We start from the raw sequence: 20,466 nt of genomic DNA, 5'->3' as shown, positions 1-20,466 counted from the left end.
AAACAGGGTGGCAGAGGCTAGCCAAATTCTAGTAGAATTATGAAAACTTGTACCAGATGTCTGTAGGTTTTTTACACACATATAATCTCACAGAAAAATCTAACAACTTTCAGTTCAATATTTTTTTTGTTTAAAATCCCCCAGGGTCAGTCACCAAATAAAATTATTCATAATCATCTATCACAGACCTAGAGTAATGACTTATTGTAATACCAGTAAATTAAAAAATCTCCTTATTTAAAGTTGTGGGTTTTTTTTAACTCCCTTCTCAGAATAAGGAAGGAGACGTAAAATATTGCAGGTAATAAATGAATGAGATAGTACCTGTATATTCAGGCTCATCTTCCTTTATGTTGGGACTAAAGGAGTCTGTTTTTATTCAGTGATTAAACCTTAAAAGTCTTATTTTTGACATCCTAAACATGGTGCCTACTGAAAGAGTAATGTCAGAGTCTGGGAATGGGCCTATCAAGGAAGAGAGTTTCTCTCCTGAACCATCAAGCAGAGGCATATTAGAGTTTATGGCTTAGATGTCTTAATACAGAGAGAAGGCCTAGAGGTTCAGCTTTGGGTTCAGTTTACACACTCAACTGATCTGGGTGGGTGGTCTGCTCCCATATGTGTCCTTTAAAACTCCTTAATAGTGACCTGGGGAAGGAGAGCTGAATGTGCTGGAAAATAATTTGCTATTTTATCCTCCAGTTTTACAGACAAGTTGTATCTTAATTAGGGTTGGAAATAGGAAATTAGGAGATTTATGCATTTAAGTAAACCCTACATTCATTGTAGCTGAGGTGACATTTAATAAGTTTTGTTAAATGAGCCAGGAGAGAATTGTATTATAGTTTAGCAAATAAAAAAATGGTGAGTCAAGGCACAGATACCATCATTCTTCTGTATGTGATTCCCCTGTCTCTATCATTGCTGAAACACAAAAAGGAGTTCTGGCTTTCAATGCAGCACAGCAGGGGAAATGACCAAATGCCACCGTGACACAGTCTTGGTATGAGCACTCGTAGACGTCAATGAGGCTGTATTTCATTTTCTGATGCTAGTGGTTTCAATATTGAGAATCGCTGTATTGGATACTGGTCATTTTAAAAATAACTTGAAAGAGCTGAGATGTGGTTTCCACTGCATGACCTGCAATAATACTGTCTTTTATGTGTTGTTTAGGTCTGGGTTTAGCATTCAACTTACAGCCTGCCTTGACCATGATTGGCAAGTATTTCTATAAGAAGCGTCCCATCGCTAATGGATTGGCAATGGCTGGAAGTCCAGTGTTTCTGAGCACATTGGCACCTCTCAATCAATTCCTCTTTAATGCTTTTGGCTGGAAAGGAAGCTTTCTTATTCTGGGAGGACTTCTTTTGAACTGCTGTGTGGCTGGGTCACTAATGAGACCTGTTGGACCAAAAAAAGTCCCTCCTGTGAAAAAAGATGTTGAAAAAGGCACAGGAGATTCTGCCTTGCACAAAAACAGCAAGAAGTCTTGTTGGCAAACTATGAATAAGTATCTAGATCTGTCCCTTTTCAAACACAGAGGGTTTCTGATATATTTGTCAGGAAATGTCATTATGTTTATTGGTTTCTTTGCTCCAATAGTATTCTTGGCTCCTTATGCCAAGCACAAGGGAATTGATGAATATTCTGCTGCTTTTTTGCTCTCTATCTTAGCCTTTGTAGACATGTTTGCTAGGCCTTCCATGGGACTTGTAGCAAACTCCAGGTTTATCCGGCCAAAGATTCAGTATTTTTTTAGTTTTGCTGTCTTGTACAATGGAGTCTGTCATATCTTGTGCCCTCTGGCAGAAAATTACACTGGCTTGGTGATATATGCTGTATTTTTTGGGTTTGCATTTGGAATGGTTAGCAGCGTTCTTTTTGAGACCTTGATGGATCTTGTTGGAGCTTCCAGATTTTCCAGTGCGGTGGGACTTGTCACCATTGTGGAATGTTGCCCTGTGCTCATAGGCCCTCCTCTAGGAGGTAAGAATCTATTTCTTTCCTTTTTTTCAGACATTACAGTATAATCTTGCAATGTAACATTGAATTAATATAAACATTGTTCTTAATGTTTTCCTTTTACTAGAAATGTACCGTAATAGCCTGATAGTAAAAAATAACTGCATCAGTTACTTTTCTCCAACCTAGGGACAGCCTGAAGAGTTCTTACTTACACTTGCTTAAGCACCTTTAATTTATCTAAACAGAGAGAATCGGCATTTCCAGAGAGGAAAAACTAACAGGAAAGTGACAGAAGGAACACAGGCCTGCTCAGCATTTTAGACAGGGTGCACACGGGGTGGGATTCCATCAGGGTGCTGTGGAGCATTGCACCCTGGCATCATTTCACACCCCAGCTCGTCTCAGAGCCAGTCCTTTAGCCTGTTTCTATAGCCAATAGATGGGGGCAAGGCAATGCAGAGGGTGAACTGACTGAAAGATGTTTGCATCACCAACTTCTCTTTCCAAGTGTAAGGGGAGCTTAAAGGGAGCCTAGGTGTATCACCTAGACTTTATTCATGACACTTGAGCTTCTAGCAGCAAAAATGAACAGCATTTTCAGAAAGTATTTTCAGAAAGTATTTTCTGTTTGCTATCTATTTTCTTAGTATTCAGTAATGCTGATAGTAAGCTTTATATTATTGAGATTTCTGATGATATAAGAGATTAAAAAAATAGATGCTCTAATTTTATTGAGAAGCATTGGTGAGTATCTTGGTGTGTGTGTTGCAGTATAAGGCCAACAATATAAGAATATAAAGATAATGAGATTGCCAGCCCAATGAACATTAGCGCTGTACCCACATTAGCACTGCCTCAGAAGTCAGCAAGATTGTGTACCTAAAAGCATTTATGTATACCAAAATACTTCAGATTACTGTCAGTATTTCTATGAAAATAGCATTGTTGTGTGCAATTTTGAATATGCTAAAACAATTCCACTCACTTTAGTAAAAGAATATTTATACAAGTAAATTTTTAATACGTCTAAATGCATTCCATATTTTTCTTGTCATCTAATGTACAAATCCACTTTGGCAAAAGTAGAGCAAAATGTATCCTCACACAGACTCTTTCTGTGCCACCTAGTGGGGGGTGTGAGCCTCTAACCACCTGAGTCCAACCTTCTCAGTCAGGTTCTGAAATCAGTATCAACTCAAAAGATATTAAATCCAGTATTTATGGAGAAGTAGCTTACATAGTTATTTATTTTTCAGTACAAAAACTTTTCAGGAGTTTTGGAAAGCATTTTTTGTGTGCTATTACACCATGAATAATTGATTTAACTTGTTAAACAGAGGGAACAAAGGGGGTGAACATATGGAAAAGCTAAGCTCCAGTTTTGACTAGTTCATATGTTTTAAAATAGTATGCTGAAGCATTGCTAATTCAGAATTTTGTTTTTAAATATATTTTTATGAGACTGCTCATTAATAAAAATCAACTGATTGCACTATTTACACTAATAAGTGAGTTGTACACTTGCAGTGCTATTTGAATTTGTCCTAATACTAAGTTTGTGAAAAAAAAAAAAAAGTCTGGAATAATTTCATGGCTTGTAAACGTGTATCAGGTGAATAGACTGGCATTATGTTTTCAGCCCAGTAAAAGCATCTAAATGCATACTAAATTGAAGTGTGCAGCTTACCCTGTGAGTTTCAATTGTAGTGTAGGAAAGTTCAGAGCTAAATACTTAGAAACGTACAGATGTTAATTTGGGAATTGGGAAAATTTAGAAGGAATGTCTCAAAAATTGGAAGAACTGTTATATTTTTCTCTCCTTGTCATAAAGAAATTTAATCTCAGAGGTCTGAATATAAGTTTTAGGTACAGGGCTCAGAGTTTAAAACTCAGCAGTTGAGTGTGATGGCTGAAGGGAGAAGCCTTTCTATCTCTCACCAGTCAGAGGAAAGTAAAAGTGAAAAGCAGGCAGCTGATGCACAGAGACAGCAGCCTAAAAGGGCACATACCTCTTCATCCTATTGTCTTTATGCAGCCTCAGTGAGTGTCAGACTGTCACTCCAAACAATAGGAAAACACAATTAGGAGGTGAATAAAATAATAAGATGATGAAAGAATGAAAATAAAAGAGCTGAAAAACTGTCATTATTCATTAAGCTTTACTTACTTTGTTCTTCAACATTTTATGATTGTCAGGGTCTTCAATCGCTATCTGGATTAATACAGGGTTTTTTTTACGAGTTCCACTGTCTATGTTAGACAGCTTTAACATGTTGAAAATGCATTTCTGCTCCAACTTCAAAACCAAAAAGTATATAGATATTTTTACCGAGGGAAAGATGTGGATTTTATTTGGTATCCTAGTCTAAATACACTTTTTCTCTCTTCTTATCTTTGTATTTCAGGTTGGTTAGTAGATGTTACTGGGGAATACAAGTACATGTATTTTGTCTGCGGAGTGATTGTGACTGTGGCCAGTATCTGGTTGTTCATTGGCAATGCCATCAACTACAGGCTTTTGGCAAAAGAAAAGAAGTTAGAAGATGAGAAGCAGAAAGCACAGAAGAACGCTGACCCAAAGGAAGCAGAACCATTAACAAACAATGAGAATGAAGATGCTTCCAGCAGAGCTGATAAAGCTCCTGAAGATCCATCAGAAAGAGAAACCAATATTTAATCTGAAATATAGCTAAGAAGGCAATATTTATGACTTCCATTAGGAATATGTCTTCAAGACACAGGCCAGGTTTTGTGGTAAAAATGATCAGTCACAATATTGGATGGGAACAGATTTTTGCCCTATGGCAAGACTCAAAGCTAAATTACTATCTACAGTTTATTTGTTTCAGAGATACAAAATTATGATTACAGAGATAGTGACTCAATGCAAATGAGTCCATTGAATTTTGACTCTGGACAATCAAGAGTCAGATAAAACATGCTATAAAGCCTTCCAATGACAAACAGTTTTGTTTCAGAAGTGTATCTAGTGCAAGAGTATCTCCTACTCTTATTTGGGAAGATACTTGCATTCACCTTTATGATGTGGTTAAAGTCTTTTGAAATAATCTGTCCAAATTCTACTTGCCATTAATATTAAAGAGAACATAAAGTCAAAGATTTGTTTCAAAAGAGACATTATACCTGACTGTAGCACACTGAAACATTCTTCTCTTTTGTACACCCACTAGATAAAAAATATGGCTGCATAAGCAATTATGGATATAAAAGTTAAGTGTAGGAGACAAATAATTGGTGAACACCCCTCTAAAATGCAATAAAAAGCTGATTTATAATATATTCCAGAAGTAGTTTCCTCCAGTGATAGCTGATTACATAGTACTTCAATATATACATTTGAATTCAAAGTATGTTCATACCTTGCTAATTCAAACTAGCTAAAATCTGCCTGTACATAAAAGGTTTAAACCCAAGTTTTACATTTCTAACAAGAGTGGCAATCAGTTTGTTTGCCTATGTATTCCTGTGTAGCTGAAGGATCTGGATCAGACTGTGAAGCCATTTTCCTAAAGGGACTAGATTCATAATCTGCTGATGTTAAAAGGATACTAACGCTTGGCTTTTGTGGCCTTAATGAGTTTCATGACAATGACTTCAAAGTAGATGTTTGGCTTTATTGACAAGTCGTTAGTTGTTTGATGATGTCTTGAGAGAAGATTTAAGATCTAACTTCTGATCTTTGCAGATGGGTAGCTTCCCAGTTCCCACTTCCCTTTCCCAGGAATTTAGTGAAAAGCTACTTCTTTTTTTGTAGTGCTGCTTTGAGCAAAAGTGCTGCAAGGCACCTTGACAATGCCAGTCTGGAAGCTTTGTATTGACGCACTAGTTTTATGCAGGATGTTTAGTCTTGTGTCTACAATTTCATGCAGACCATCATATAAATTAAAATGTACACAATTGTTCCCCTTCCTTTAGACAAAACAAGGCATAAACCTACAATTTTACTTTACACAAATCGTTTAGTACTGCTTTGAAAGTTAAAAGTGCAAGCTTCTGAAGATAATATGTGAAATTATTTCTGTTCTATTTCTAGGTAAGGAAAGGTGCTATTCATTTTGGAGGGATGCTTATAAACACCTCAAAAATTGTGAAAATTAAGGGTCTGATTCATAAAATATTTATGCTCTGTTTATGCAGGATACACCTACACTCAATTCCAGGAAAAGAAAATTATTCATTTTAGTCCTCTTCTAAATCTCAAAAAGTTGGAAATATATTGGACAGAGAGCTAACTGTGATAAACACACTTTGAAGTGCCAATAATTAAATTAAAAACTCAATAGTAAAATCTAGTAGATATGGGAGGGCTTTTAAGAAAGTAATTTCTTTATATTATTATGTTCAAAATTATTTTAATTTTTCTTCTAAAAATATGGATAGTGCTTGCTTCTGTTTTACTGGTTTATCATTTTATAAAGTTCCACAATAATGCTGAGTTTTTAAAATTTTCTCATCACTGTTTTGGGGAGAAATATGAATCTACTCTCATCATGGTACAGAATTAAGTACCTACTTTTTGCCTAGTTATATTCAGGAAAACCAAACTTCTCCAACAAATCCTATAAATTTTTAGGAGCATCAGAATCAAAATATGTGCATTTCAGAGTTTTGGGATAAAATATGGGTTGCATGTTCAGACTCAAGCTGTGTACTTTGTAAAGAGGAATGATTCAGTCCCAGTAAAATTACAGTTCCTCTCCCAAGCCCCAGCTTCAGAGAGGAAGTAAATACATTGCACCTCCATCCAAACCTTAGCCTTGCCAGAACCCCATGACATGAAGCATTGCTCTCTTTATGGCTGTACAAACATACTGAGTGAATTCCAGGAGCTGTGAAGGCCTTGTGTGCCCGTAGCCAGAAAGGGATGAGTTTCATAGATACTAAGCTTTCATACAGTGAGGATTATCAGTTATAAATACTGGATTATGAAAGATGAACTGAAATTTTAGCTGAAGAGTGCTCATCAAGAACATCACTCTGCTCTCGATAGCCACTGATAGAAATGCAGAGATTATTTGAAAAGAGATTAATACAGGAACTGAACCAAAATGTCTGAGGTAAAATTGTAGGTGCTTATTGTTATCTCTTTGCAATAAAGGAGCATGATTAAGAATAAGGGTAGAATACAAGAAGTGTCAGCTTTTGACTGAAGGCTGTTGAAAGTTGCTGTTGAGTAAATAAAGGATTCAGAAAAATGATGATAAAAAAAAGTCTCTCAGGAAATATGCAGGCAACTTGCCTGTTCTATGCAGGATCTCAGAATACAAAACAACATAGGAAATAAGGGAAAAACAAAGTTCCTTGAGCCACAGACACATCTGACCACTAGTTGCAAAAATTATCTCACTATCTCAGAGGAAATAAAAATTTCTGTAAACACTCTACAGAGATGCTACTCTTTCATCTCTGGTCCATTATGTTAAAAGTTAATAGGAGTGCAAGAGCTGCTTTACCACCACTCAACAATGTGCAGTTTTTAAACCCATAAGGCAAAATGATGTGGCAGGCAACTAGAGTGATATAAAGTAGGAAGAGCCAAGTTAAACATTTCCTTACACCTCTTTCATTACTCTTTCTCTTAATAATAGCAACAAAATAAAACCCATCAGCATACTCTTGATATTACTGAATAGTAAAGAAGTTAAAACCCAGAAATGAGTGAAGAAAATTGGAACTGTATCTATGCAAAAACTGCCTCAAATTAAAAACCTGTGTCTTCCAAATGACAGGTCCTAAAGGGGCAATTGCCTAGTACAGGTAGCTCTTATTCCTAAAAGTAGTGATAATAATAAATTGCCTTGAATCAACTTTATTCTGAACCTCAAGTAGCAAAATGAGTATAACTTGCCTTCAAACTCCTGAATATCACTCCTACTTGCACTGACCTGTAATTTGTACTGTAAATCATTTCATTGCTACATTTCTGCTTTTGAGATTAGACCTGGGTATATACATAATTTCTCTGAATTGCTCTGGTTTCTCTTAATTACCTCACCCTCAGTTTGAACCACTGAAGGGTCAGTACTAACACATTCCCCTGATCAGTGATGAAGAAATTTACCCCAACTTTCTAGCACATGCGTCTCTTATGCGCTCTAAGAATCTGTAGTCTCAGTCAGCACAAGCAAATCCGTAATTGGTCTTGTTTTCCTTTATACTCATGTGTACTTCATTCTTTTAATTTCTCTGGTACAGTATTGCTAAGCCTGATTGCCCTTTTTCTCTTCTAGAAAATATAATGTGAAAATTTTAAAAGTAGTAAGAAGGTGGATAGCATCAATAATATTTTCCCCAATTTCATATCAGGGTTAAATTTCAAGTTGTTTTGAATACATATCCAGATACTTCTCTCTCTTTTGGGTTTTTTTATGTCATATACTCTATTAGCTGGAGAATTCTCCTGTATTACCCTTTTCAACTCCAGAGAAAGACTCTTCACTAATAATTCTCAGTACTATTTCAGGAGCGTATCAAAATTTCACCCCTCCTATCTCTCCCCATTGAACTGTGGTTGCAATTGTTGTTAATTCTGTATTTCCATGAAGTTCAGAAATGCATCTTTTTGTATGAAAGACTACAATGCTTTTATTTCAGGAGTGTGTTTTGTGAACTGCTTTGACAGGGCTAGGGAAAATCTTACTTTATCTTCAAATAGATTTTTTTAAGTGACGCTGTCCTTATTGAGAGGAGGTACAGCTTCACTTATGCTGAAGTGAATGGCAGCAATTTCACTGATTCACATCAATGCAAAATTCACATGAGTTTTAATGGTCGTGTTACATATGAGCATCCACTGTGCTTAAAAAGCATTTGGCAATGTGCACATGATTGTTCCTCCCAGAGAATTCTCATTCCTTTTAAACATTCCCCACCTCCACCACCCCATACTTTGTTTTGATGTAACAAAAAATTTGGACTGGGGATGTAGCGACTTATCCTTAAATATTTCTTGGGTTTTTTTCCTGTAATGACACATTTTCTGTGTTGCCAAATGCAACATTTTTCACTTCCTTCTTTCATGTCTGGCTGTGAATATTAATGGAGAGATATTACTGGGATACATAAGTTAAAGATACTATATGCAGCCAGATTTTGGACTGCTATCAGGATTTCACTAAACAAAGCCAGTCACCACTTTTATAGATGAACATGTTATAAATGACACCGACAATTTTGCCTATAACAAAATTGAATCAGGCAATTTTTGTTAGTTTCTCTATAGATGACTATTTTTCTACTCATAGAGAGGAATATAAAGGGAATTTTAAAATAATTATTTTCAGAGATGGCTTACCAGTTTTAAAAAGGCTGTTTGGAATTTTTTTGGGGGTGGGTGCACTTCTGATATTTGTGCAAATATATATAAAATGAAAGTGCTTGCATGTACTATCACATTTTTGATGAGAATTTGCATAAGCATTGCTGTGTGATTTCAACATAATTTGCATGTTGTAGTTTTGCAGTTCAAATTTTTCTCATCATCTACCTCTCAGCTGAAGTTTGGAGACTTGCACAACCCTGGAAGAATAGAGTTAAAAAAATGCATAATGGTAAAACCTGTACAGACTATTAGAAAGTCTCCCAAATATTTAAAGCTGCTTACATTTCTGTTTTCAAGGCAGGGCATATCTGTGTCCACATCTTTGTATCAGTTCACATATCTTTAATCTTAATCCTTACCTGTGAATTTTTTGCATCACTGATCTGGTTTAAAAACTCAGTGTGTCATTTAGCTATCGAAAGTGTAATGATTTTTCTGTGAGATGCTGGCCCACTATTCCTTTTTGTTTTCTTACGATTTCTGAGTTAGGGAAAGTAACAAAGTTAATATATCCAAACAGTTTATAAAACTATTACAGAACATTTTGCATCCATGAAAAATAAAATGTGTTTAGAAATAATAGCAAATTTTAGCTTGCTTTTCCTTTAATAGGGCAGTTGAAGGAAGTAGTCACAAAATATTAGATTGGGGTCAAGGAATGATAATTATTCTTCATGTGCTCTTTACAAAACCAGAGATGATTGTTCCTTCAAAGATATTCTTCAAACTATTCTTGCCTTCTAGGACCTAGTACATATTCCACTAAAGCCAAAACAAAAATACCAATCAAAGAACTTTACTAGACATTGGAGGTGATGTGGCTTCAGTGGAGACTTCAGCCTTATTTTCTCCATTACAAATCTCAGGACCATCAGATATAACACATTAAACACAGGATTTGTTACAGCTGGCAAATTTTCTATGCCTGCATAATATTCCCAATGAATCAGTCCCTAAATTAACGCACAACATGTATTATTTTAATAGCCTATGTAAATAAATTTTTTAAAAATCCCACCATACACTCTGAATGTAGATTATAAAATACAGAGGATATATTTGAATAAGTATCCAAACAAGTCTGTTAACCCCAAAGGAAATTATTTATTTCCGTTCAAGCCTTCTTTGAGCAGTTTATAACCTTCATTTTCCTTATTTCCAGAGAAAATGGTTTATGTCGTCTGTGAATGTATATATGGACATATATAAGGGAATATATATGCAGATGTGGTATGTGTATATATGTATTCCCCTATATATAAAACTCTAATTTATATATATTATATATATTTATGTATATATAAAATATATATAATATTTTAGAGTAAGTTGCATGTTGTGCCTGATAAATGAAACACAATTGTAAGCAAATAAAAAACTTCCACAAATGGCAGAAAAATTTGAAGCTTTTTTGTAAGAGCACATGCTATTTTTCAGTTTCTGCTAGATTTATTTATAGTAGAAATTAATTCAAAAAGCTGCAGTATTACGTAACACTGGTTTCCAACCGTGACAGTTCAAAGCAGCCTAAGATCACTGAGAATGTTCATTGACATAGATGGCAAAACCTACATTGTTGGTGAACTTGTTGGTGGGGTGTCATTGCTGTGGAAATAATAACTAAATGATCTCTGATCAGACAGCAACCAATATACTGAGTTTTCAGCTGATGTGATATGTATGACCAGTTCATACAAAATATTGGTGGACATGATATTTTTTGTAACAAGTATGGAAAGTGAGAATACTCAAGCCCCTGCAAACAATATTCCTGTTAGATTAATATGTGAAATACTCCAGAACATTAGTAATTAAAAACACTGACAATATATCATACCTTTTACAGATTTTGGTGGTTTTAATTTGTCTGCGAGTAGGCAAGCCTATGAAAAGTCTACATTTGGCTCTCACTCTTTAAAAAAGTTATACTTTAAAATTACTGGGAGATTTTTCAGAGTAGTACATAAGTCATTTGCATAAATTCCCTTCCTTGAAGAGTGATACAGCTGCATTTTCCACTTACAGCCTACTTGGAAAGTTCACCATATCTGCAGTTTATCAACAGAACCTGGTATTGCTATGCAATAATTAAACGTGCAGTAACCATTGTTGTTGACTAATAAAGTTGTTTCTTCCTTTCTGTATTTTGCAATACTGTATGGTTTTTACTTGAATATATTGGCTAGATTTTTTTTTGACAATCATTTATTAGCTAGAGGTGCTATTTATGTTCCAAAGAGATATGAGTGAATGATAACTTTCTAGATGCCAAATCCTTTTTTGACCTGACAAAATTCATTGTTCATAATGTATATTAACCCTGTAAAGTGCTTATGCATTGCATTAAATTGTATTTAAATCCATTTTTGTTCATTAACTTCTACTCCAGGCCTGTACTACTGTGTAATATGTCAAGTTTGTCCATATATATTTATGGGAAATTACAATGAAAATTGTGTATAATAAGCAATTGGGAGAAAAAAAGAAAAATGAAAATAAAATTTCCATGTCAAGTTTTTCTGAAAGGATGTAAATTCTATTTTCTTAGTCTTCTTAATAGTATATTATTTACACCTTCAGAGTGTGCAAATATTCATAGATATTTAGATTGATTCACTATGCAGTTGTAGCAAAGATCTCAAATCTTCTTGTTGCATACAGAAACAGAACTTCGAGATTTCCTGTGGAGAAAAGCTACTACTAGTAACAAAACATTGTACCAACCCCTTGCTATTCCTAATTTCACCATAATTAGGATTTATTCTCATACATAACTAAAATGCCATCTGGACACCAGGTTTTCTTTTCCCCATTACTTGGACTTGGATGTATTCCTACATTCCATGTACATGGAATGTTATTCCTTAGTCACCAATACTCATTTCACTACAGAAGAGAAATTTATCCGCATCTTGAGATAGTGTAGATAAGTCTTACTTTGTATCCTCTGAATGTCATCGGTTCCTATGTTTTTGTAAATTGTCTTCAGTCTACGATTGCTTGCCCCAGTTAAATTGTTATTTACAGAATATGATTGGATAATTACAATTAAGGTGTTATGGGGAGTGTTAGAGACAGTATTAAGATGCAACTTTGCATACCATCTACACACTTTTTAGGTAGATGCACAGAAGGCTACTAGAAAACAAAGATATAAAAAATGAACTATCAAATAAGAAAGAAATAACTATCAAATGGTTATATTTCTAATAACTGTAAAATCTGTTTTCAAAGAATTATACATATAATCTTCATGATACAGAAGTTTTGATTCAGCTACTGAAATATGTTTAGATTTTGTTTAGATTATGGATCCTTGTAATAGTTGCATATCTGTTTTAATAATCATAAAAATCCATTTTCAAGCATTGACCAAGCAAAAGAAAAAAAAAGTTTAAAAATTCTAGTAGCAAAATTGTCCCTTTGAAACAATGAACAAGATATGCTATTTAACCCTGCTCAAAGACACAGCTGATATCACTTTCATGCCTAAGGATATGTTGCCTCTATAGATACTGATTTCAGAAAAATCATTCCTATAACTTGTATTACCTCAAATCAATGTTTCACATTAATCTATGAGAATTTAGATTAATTTGTCAAAACTAATACTCAGATGATTTTCTTTTCTGGGATTTAGTCAGAATTTAGACTAAATGGGACTTGAAGGTAATTAAGTTACTTCACTTCTTTCATATTTTCTTCTCCTCCTAACTTTGTCACTGATACTGATCATGCAAATGCGAGAGACTGAATCAATGATTACTGTTTTAAACATTGTTAAGATCATCGAAGTACCTTTGTCCACTGTAGGGACTACTGTCCACTGAAGGCCACCCCTCCCTAAATATGCCTCCAGACAGGAATTTGGACTCTGATGGGAATTTCAGATAAGATAAAGGTGGTACTTCTGTCAAAATATCTCAGGTCTAAGGAGAAGTAAACAAGGCCGAGGGAGAAGACTGAATTCACAAGGGAAGCCAAACACCAGCTGTGCTGAAAATCATCTCTGCCTGGGTTCATGGTGGAGGAGGCCACAGCCCACAAGCTCATCTGCTGAGGTCAGGTTTGTACACACTAACCCTGCTGCTCAGGGACAAGACAAGGAGAGTTTTTGGGGGTGTGACAGAAGGAGTGAACATCCATACACAAACTGTCTCAGTTGTAAAATCTCCCAACAACAACAACAGTAAGGAAAATAAACCCAAAAAAACCCCAAAAACCAAAACAAGAAAACACAAAATAAACTTATTTTCCAATAGTTTGGACCTTGTATGATAAAAAGGACCTCTGAGAAATTTCTTGGAAAATATGAAGTCTCCAAAAAGAAAAAAATGAATCAAAATGCATGCCCAGAGGAGACACTGCTCAGCATTTGCAGTTATCATCCTAAAATCCTACCAATATTATTTCAATTTAAGATCAAATTAGATTTTATTGCCTGGAAATTGTCAGTTTTAATTTGAGTGCTTTTAAGAGTAATATCTATACAGGGATTTATTTTGTTTCATTAAAAAACACCTATGAATTTTCTTTCTTTTATGTGTTTCTTTTTTTCAGAATTTAATTATAATTTTTTACCCCTGGAAATTGTGTAAACATAGTTAATCAAGCAATATATGTTTATATATATATATGAAACCTGTGACAGCAGAATAATTTTCATGCCTTGTGTATCAACTATATAGAGTTGAAGTCAGTTCTTATTGCTATTCCTACTTCCCCTTCAAATCTTTTTTCATAAGCTGGAAATGTGCACAGTCTATTTCAACGCTTTAATGTTTATGAAATTGGAATGGAAAATTTGCTAATGCTGCTTTACTTGTTTCTTAATTTAAGACAAGCAGAAGTTCATCAGCAAAATCTGTTTCTGTTTTACCGTCCTCATGAAAGTTCATGAAAACCTACAAACTACACAAGCATTTAATTAAACTTTTATATGGCATTAAATTTTCAGCACAAAATTAATGTGAAATACTTAGGAAAATGTGTTATGAAAACATAGTAAAACTCTCAAAGCTTTCTTTTGAAATAGTTTTAACTGAATACTAAAAGAAAACATTTATCATGAATAATCTAGTTGAGATATCACTAATTTGTTTGTGCTTGTATTTTCCACAAAATAAATCTTTTCAGAAATGGTCCTGTAGAACCCTAAAGCTGTAGCTAGGTACCAAAAGAAATGGCAACATTTTTTTGATATATCATACATGTATCAGTTTTCACTTACAAAGAGTTTATTTTGGAGGAACAGTGATTCATTTTGTCAACCATCATAATGTACTTTGATTAATAATAGCAATTCCAGTTTGGCCTGAATGATAAATGAATAGCAGTTAGGCACCATAGGTTTTCAGTTCAATCACTGAACTGAATAATTGGGGGAAAATGGTTGAGGATGAAATGAAGAGGTTTTTTTCCCCTCACAGAAAAAGTGCTTATTTGCCTTAATTACAAAACAAAGATTTTCAATTCCATTTTGAACCTTCTAAATGGACATAAAAGGAAAATTGGATTCAATTTATGAAACAACAGAGTTTAGCAATGATCACATTATTCATCAGACATATTGAGAGAGATTCAGTTCTTCTTAATATGAATGACCCCATGATTCCCTCTTCTGAAGCTGCTGGGGATTCAGGACTGAGTTTCTCTCCAGTCATACTTTTTCCTGCCACAGAAATGAGCCATCTTTCATTTCAGTTTGCATAGTGACACTCTACTATCTGGACTATATGTCTTCCAACATCAAATATTTTATGCAAAGTGAAAGAACACCAGTAAAAATAATTGCCAGTACACAAAAAATTGCTTTTGCACAGCAAAAATCCCCTGTGGATTCCCAATTCCCTGAGTGTTTCACAGCAAATGCATTGCTTTGAAAAGTCACAATACCCACAGCTTTTAAAAGACTGGGAAATAAAGTAGATTGGCATTGATTATCTATTTCTTTTCACTCATCTGCTGTCCACTGGAAACAATAAAAGGCCTTGTTGTTGGATATTAATAAAATCCATAGGGTTTTTGGGTTTTTTTGTGATTTTTTTTCTGTTTACTTTAACATTGGATTTATTGCATTTGTTTGAGGTACAATTTCATGAAGGGACCCACAAGGATCATCAAGTTCAACTCATTGAGTTCCAGTCCTGGAAAAGACATCCCACACCAGGTGCCCAAGAGTGTTGTCCAAACAATTTTTCAGGCTTGGTGCCATGACCACTTCCCTGGAGAGCCTGTTCCAGTGCCCAGTCACCTTTTGGGTAAAAAAATATTTTTTTAATACCTAACCTAAACATCCCCTGACAACTTCAGGCCATTTCCCTAGGTCCTGTCACTGGTCACCACAGAGCAGAGATCAGTGTCTGCACTTCCTCTTCCCCTCATGAAGGAGTTGTGGACAACAGTGAGCTCTCCCCTCAGTCTCCTCTTCTCCAGGCTGAGCAGACCAAATGACCTCAGCCTCTACTCAAGGCTTCCTGCCCAGATGCTTCACTATCTTTGTTGACCTTCTTTGGGCACTCTCCAATAGCTTTATATCCTTAGCACCCAAAACTGCCCACAATATTCAAGGTGAGGCCACAGCAGTGCAGAGCAAAGCAGGACTTGCTCACCCAGCCATGCTGTGCCTGATGCACTCCGGGACATGGTCGGCCCTCCTGGCTGCCAGGCCGCACTGCTAATTGAAAATGACTGCTTCACAGAACTAGGTATTTTTCTTCCCACCCACAAACCCAGAGGCATAGAAGTTTCATGTGGATACAAAAGGTTACTGAAAATGAGAAATTGCCTCAAAGTAGCAATTATTTTCATAGGGAGTTAATCTTTCTGGCAATGTTATTCCCATAAGTAACAGTGTCATTAAATGGTCTTAATTCTGGAATCTACTCAGGTTTATTAAAGCAAGATGTTTCTCTTAAAATTAATCAAGGGAATCATATTGAATCTCATTTTTAAGTTCTGTTTTTGTAACAGCAGCAGCAGCAGCAACCTGGAGATTCAGTGCATCTGGCAAAGGGTTGCAAGTGGGCTGTTAGCAGAAGTATGTCGTCCTAGGTATTGAAGGTGTGACATATTCATTGTCCTTAAGAGTGACACTAACAGGAGTTTACAACCAGAGAACTGTTTTAAGCACTTCAGTTGGTGTAGGGCATCAACAACAAGCATGAATCACCCTGAAGCCATTTACAACCCCTGTTTGAGTATCTGTTAATAACTTCTTCCCACACCTCTGTCCTCAGACTCAGCAATGTGTTTTCTGTTTATTGAAGCAACAGTCACTGCTAGGCATCCGGGACAACCTTTCTCTCACCTTCCCCGGAGTGCTGACAAGAGAGCTGACTGTAGAGCCTGAAGTGGAAATTGCTGGCCTCACACTTTTTGCACTTTCTCCAGAACACAGTTAAGCATCCACAATACACCGCTGAGCAATGCCTTGCTTCAGTGCTGCAAGGTGCTCAGGTCAGGGGCTTGTCTCACTGGGTTACATCAAGAAGTATCTGTTTTAAACACAATCCAGACTCTTCCTCACTCTGCCCCAAACCCTGCCAAGGGATGATCACAAAACTTTCAGGCTAAATAGTTTGCATGGTTCTTTCTTTTGCATTTGTAACCTTAAGTGTGGATGAACAAAACAGAGAGGGGCAAAGGAAAGTTTTTAATTTGGGGAATTCTCTTTCTGATATATTTTACCAAAAGCATGAAAAAACTCACATGAATCAATCAAAGGTCTTTGTGAATAGATTCTTGCACATAAGGGTGCCTGTACTGAGGAGGGTTTCTCTGCTAAGGGTTTGGTCACCTTATGGAAAAATACATTCTTGGTCAAAACTTTTTTGACCAACACAAGTGACTGGGAAAATTCGTAGTAATCACATGCTGGAATTACCTTAATCTGGGTAAAAGGAATAAAAACCAAATTTCAACTGTAACAGAATCACAGAACACCTCCATAGATCTCTCTTCCACTCCTGAAAATACTTTTTTTTATACGTAATTTACAGGATAGCTTATACCTTTAGAAAATTGTTCTTTTAAATAGAATCACAGTATAAATAAAAAGAAATTAAAATGCAAGATAATTTAAATTTGCTTCATGCGTGTACTATGAATTATTACAGGAAATTTCCAAGCAACTTTCTAGGCCTATTTTCCTACCTTTATAAGTATACAAGAAGTCATGGCTAGAGACCTGAGTAAAGAAAGGTGAAAGCTATGAGTTCAAGGGATAATATCAGTGATCACTAACATTTTTATGTTCTTAGAACACACACTGTTTTCCATGTCACCTTTTAGCAGCTGAAGAACCACTTCCCCTGTTACAGAATTGCAGGCAATAAGTTCTCAGCATGAAATTGCTACATCCCTGAAGAAAATGTACAACGCAGCTACTCACCTTCTAACACCTCTGGCCTGAAAAGATCTTCGTGGTTCAGAAAAAAAACACGATAAATTTAAAGACATTTCTCTATTTCTCTATTCATGCACCTTTTCTTTTTTTTTTTTTTTAATGGGATTTATTACTATATTACTTTTTCATAGTTCCTAGTCTCGAGACAAGATGCAACAAAGGGGAAAATCTCTGCTTTCCCATTAATGTGTGAATAATATCTAAGCTAAAAGCAGGTAAGTGGAATCTAGGAGCTGGTCTTTACCTGGCTACTTCTCTCACATTTTTCTTTCACAGGGACTTTCTAAATGCACTCTTGTGTCTCTCAGAATGGTTTCTAACTGAAAATATATGTAATTTCTGCTGAGTTGTATTCTTACTGCAATATGGTTTTGCCTCTGCATGACTAGTTGTTACCTACTATGTTGTAGTCACTCAGTGAAATATTTATGTCACAGTAGCCACTTGCTTTAAGATAGAGAAATAAATTACCTGAAATAGAGAAACATATTGTCTCTGTTTAAGTATCACCTACACCATCTCTGTTCTGCTATCCTTTAACCCAGCTGATCCACATCAGCAAGCAAATAGCTCTCAAAACTACAAATTATTTTTGCTATTTGCATCTTCCTGAAAGCAGCTCTGAAGGGAGTGTTTGTGTGAGGAGTATGGACTGATGAGCAGCACTTCAAGCTAGCTTTGTTAGTAAGATTATTAGATGAGCAAAGAGAGTGAGGAGGTCTTCTAGAGCCACATGCTGTTGTTGCTTCAGCTTTTCCAACCCACCTGTGCCTGTGGACAATCAAATGAGCTGCTGAGTGGAATGCTACAATGAAAATGTCTGTGTCCTGTCAGGATTAGCAAGTCTGTTGTTCTCCAAAGTCTTGGTTTCAAAAGCACAAATAAAAGGAAGAAGGGAGTAAGGAGTGCAATCCACAGACATGATCAGCTCTGTTTCTTAGTTAATGTCTGGTTTATGAAGTGTAAAGTGTCTCTGATTCAGTTGACAATAATGTTTCTGAAACATTTTATGAACTAATGGAGATCACAATTAGCCTCCTGCCTTCAGTTGCAGTACATGACAGAGATTTACAGGTTAAATGCAAAGTATATGCATTGCTGTGGTGCAATTTTGAATGTCACTTTTTATTCACAATATTATTTCAATTACAATATAGAAGAGTTGAAACAAATAGACCTTTAAGAAGACAGTTTGTGGCCTTCTGCAGTTGAGCTTTTAATACAGAGCAAGAATGAACATACCTATCGTGATGTTCATCTAAAGCATTGGATTTACTGAATTTCTGAATACATATGAAAACCAAGAGTCTACATGGAGCTCTGGAAATTTCAGAGTTGTTCTACAGGTTTTTTTGCTTGATGGCAACTTGATTTAAATGAGTTGATGGCTCTCAGCTGGAGATGTCAGGAGTAGCTTTGAAACTACCAGCATATATTTCTTTGGGTAAATCTTACCATTGAAATCTATCAGCTCTTATGCAGCTAGCGGTTCTGGAAACTGACCGTGACTGCAGAGAATTTCAATTTTTAAATTAATCCCCAGGAATATTATGTATATATAAATATAAATATAAATATAACAAACACAAACATAAAAATTAATTAATTTGCTTCAGAAAGCAAATACTTTACAGAACTATTTTCCTGATCTCTTTACATTTAAACAAAATAGGGTTGTAAAAAGAGTCAGTCAAGTTCATCACTAACACAAAAAATTCTCATCCCAATCAAATAATTTAAAATCTCCATTCTGAATCCAGCTTTTATCTCTTCACTTTCATTTTCCCTAGCATGTATGCGCAAAGTTCCATAAGAATCTGCTATACTAAATATACGATTTCTATGGAGCTCTCCAGGTAACTTTCAGCTGAATTTCCATTTGATTCCCTTCAATTTAAAATATTAATCATTAAAAAAGTTTCATATTTCAACTTCTAAAGCTTTTCTGCTCATAGGGAACAATCCTCATTTAATTCAGGCAGTTTTTCTATATTCATAATTAACTGTCTATTTTATATTTCATCTACTTAAGTTCTTCTGTTAGGAAGATTATATATGAAAGTGTCAGAAACTTCATCTGCTTGCACAGATCAGTAAATGAGATCTATCTTTTTAATCTGAGTCATCAAGAGAATCTTCTCAGAAGATTAAAGAAATGGCCCTGAAATGTTCTGGCAATCAAAGTTGTGTAAAGTCAAAAAGCACACTTGCTGCTCTGTTCATGAAATCCATACTTTCACAAAAGAAATGAAAGGCATCTTTGGCCTTCTCAAAATTCAAAACTGCAGCTTAGAATTGAGTTCAGGAGAATAGAAATTTAGTTTTAAATCTTTAAAGAGTGATGCAAGTCTTCTTGTAAGAAGTCCAGTTGGGACTCTCTACATTTTTAAAGTAGTTTCAAGAGGTGTACTAAAGTACAGCCAATTGTATGCATTAAAAAAAAAGGCTCCTCAAATATCAGGTTAATGTGCTGAAGCAACTTTTTATGTAAGGATATGAGAATTTTCAATTATGTGGCTATCTACAACTTTCTGACTCTCTCTGTTAACCTGGTCTTCTGGTGTGCTACCCATTGTATAGTGGTAAATACCTCTGCAAAGGAAATAATCATTCTGGTTTTTCCCACAGCATTATGGAAAATGTCATAGTCGTGACTCTCATTTAGTAAGAGTTTCTTTCCACTCCAGAGGCAAAGCAGTTTCCATGAAGTTTCTCGGCTTATTTCTGGAAGATATTTGTACTCAACATA

At 35.4% G+C, this 20,466-nt stretch overlaps 1 protein-coding gene across 1 annotated transcript in view; it reads left to right on the top strand.

Annotated features, from left to right (window-relative positions):
- SLC16A7 (solute carrier family 16 member 7) overlaps window positions 1–11,812 on the top strand; it is a 78,146-nt gene extending 66,334 nt beyond the window's left edge. The window contains exons 4-5 of the mRNA XM_030959726.1: window positions 1,177–1,989; window positions 4,374–11,812. Coding sequence (XP_030815586.1) covers window positions 1,177–1,989; window positions 4,374–4,645 — 1,085 coding nt within the window. The 3' untranslated portion in view covers window positions 4,646–11,812. The remainder of the gene's footprint in view (window positions 1–1,176; window positions 1,990–4,373) is intronic.
- The last annotated feature ends 8,654 nt before the right edge of the window (window positions 11,813–20,466 follow it).

This window comes from Camarhynchus parvulus, chromosome 1A, assembly GCF_901933205.1.
Source record: "Camarhynchus parvulus chromosome 1A, STF_HiC, whole genome shotgun sequence".
Lineage (NCBI taxonomy): Eukaryota > Metazoa > Chordata > Aves > Passeriformes > Thraupidae > Camarhynchus > Camarhynchus parvulus.
The sequence above is the reverse complement of the archived record's forward strand: the minus strand, read 5'-3'. Positions and strand labels throughout refer to the sequence as shown.